General features: G+C 37.3%; 1 protein-coding gene across 1 annotated transcript in view; it reads right to left on the bottom strand.

The window, feature by feature from the left end:
* LOC128250802 (prostatic spermine-binding protein-like) overlaps window positions 1-124 on the bottom strand; it is a gene marked incomplete at both ends in the record, with an annotated part of 809 nt that extends 685 nt beyond the window's left edge. The window contains 1 exon segment of the mRNA XM_052976761.1: window positions 1-124. This exon segment is cut by the window's left edge and continues 11 nt beyond it. Within this exon segment, the coding sequence (XP_052832721.1) occupies window positions 1-124 (124 nt within the window).
* Window positions 125-1,998: the final 1,874 nt, after the last annotated feature.

Below are 1,998 nucleotides of genomic sequence, written 5' to 3' on the forward strand. Positions count from 1 at the left end.
GATCATCATCATCATCTTCATTATCATCATCATCATCATCGTCATCATCATCTTTATCATCTTCTTCACCATCTTCTTTTTCATCTTCTTCTTGATCATCACCATCATCATCATCATCATCATCATCATCATCTTATTATTATTATTATTATTATTATTATTATTACTGCTCTTGTTGTTGTTGCTGTTGTTGCTGTTGTTGTTGTTGTTGTCGTCGTTGTCGCACTTGTTGTCTAACTCCAGGGCCAGACTCAGCGCTAATCCGGCAGATAAGAGGGTGTGATTTGGAGTGGATTTAGCTACCATTTCGAACAAGTTCAACGACGACGTGAAAACAGCTCATTCTTCGAATTTTACATATTCAATGGTGTTTACGTTTTTGCAGTTGTCGCGGCGTTGCTACTGCCACTGCCGCTGCTGCTGCTGTTGCTGTTGCTGCTGCTGTTATTGTTGTTGTTGTTGACGATGATGAGGATGATGATGATGATGTCTAGCCGTAGGACAGTTCTAATCCAACAGACATCAAAGCGATATTTGAGGGAGGTTCATCTCCGATTTCTAGCAACTGCACTGGCCATTTCGAAGCCTCCTCGTTCTTTCTACGTTCTTTCTAGTTGCCGCAGCTATCGTAATTGTTTAGCTCTAGATTCGTTCTGAACGAACTAACTGACTTGTGATCAAAAGCATTCCAGCCGCGCACATCACGTCGATTCTTCTCCTTTTTCCTCCATACATTTTGCCCTACTTTGCATTCGACCCTTTATGCCACAGCGGTACCCCTCTGATGAAGCCATAGGGGTGCCAGAGTCGCATAAAACGCATCTTGAGATAAACCCTAACCCTAACCCTAACCCTAACCCTAACCCTAACCCTAACCCTAACCCATTCCTCTCTTGGACTGATTTGCAAATCTATGGACTGATTTGCATATCTGTGGACTGATTTGCATATCTATGGACTGATTTGCATATCGTACCATTTGTTATATCTAAATATGTTTACGTAATAGAAACACGTGTCGGCCTTTGCATGAAGTAATCATGAATTAAAGATGTCTTTTTTCTTCATAATGTTTGTGTGTGCTTTGTGCGTGTATATATGTATGTACATGTATGCATACATACACCTACGTGAGAGAGTGTGTAAATGTGTGTGCGTGTGAGTGTATTGCATTAAACCTATGAAGAATACAGTATCCAATATGTGTGTTTGTGCCTCTGCAGTCTTGCCTCACACCGCAGTTCTGTGCGTGCGTGTCTGCGTGTGCGGGTGAGTGTACGTGTGAGTGAATGTGTGTATTTGAGAGAGAACGAGCGTGCGTAGGTGTGTGCACACCTGTATGCATGCATGTGTATATATCAGTCTATCACTCTGTCTCTGTGTCTCTACGTTCCTGATTGTGTGTGTGTGTGTGTGTGTGTGTGTGTGTGTGTGTGTGTGTGTGTGTGTGTGCGTCTTTCCAGCTTTCTCAACAAGGTGATAAATATATTCTTTCACCACAGTCAATATCAATCAAATACAAGCCACATTATACCTTTCTCCTGGCAATGGTGATTCGTAAAAATGCCTAAAGAAATTAGCTGTAAAATATCTTAAAAGCTAAAACACAAATCAGCGGCTTATTTCCCTGTCGTATATTTTTTTCCCCTGAATTGTTATTTTTTTTTTCTACATTTAAAAAAAAACAATTTTGGATACTTACTATTTTGTGTGAAATTTATGTTATCGCTTCTTATTTGGTTAGTTCGGCAAAATATTTTTCTGCCAAATATGGCTTATATTCTGTACATTTGCATTAGTATACATAATACATGTATGCAGATATATACATATATATATATATATGCACATACATGTATGTACGTATGTATGTATATATATGTATCTATATATATATATACATATATTTATATATATATATATAAATATATATGTATATATATATATATTTAAATATATGTATATATATATATAAATATATATGTATATGTTTATATA

The sequence above is a fragment of the Octopus bimaculoides genome, chromosome 25, assembly GCF_001194135.2.
Source record: "Octopus bimaculoides isolate UCB-OBI-ISO-001 chromosome 25, ASM119413v2, whole genome shotgun sequence".
Lineage (NCBI taxonomy): Eukaryota > Metazoa > Mollusca > Cephalopoda > Octopoda > Octopodidae > Octopus > Octopus bimaculoides.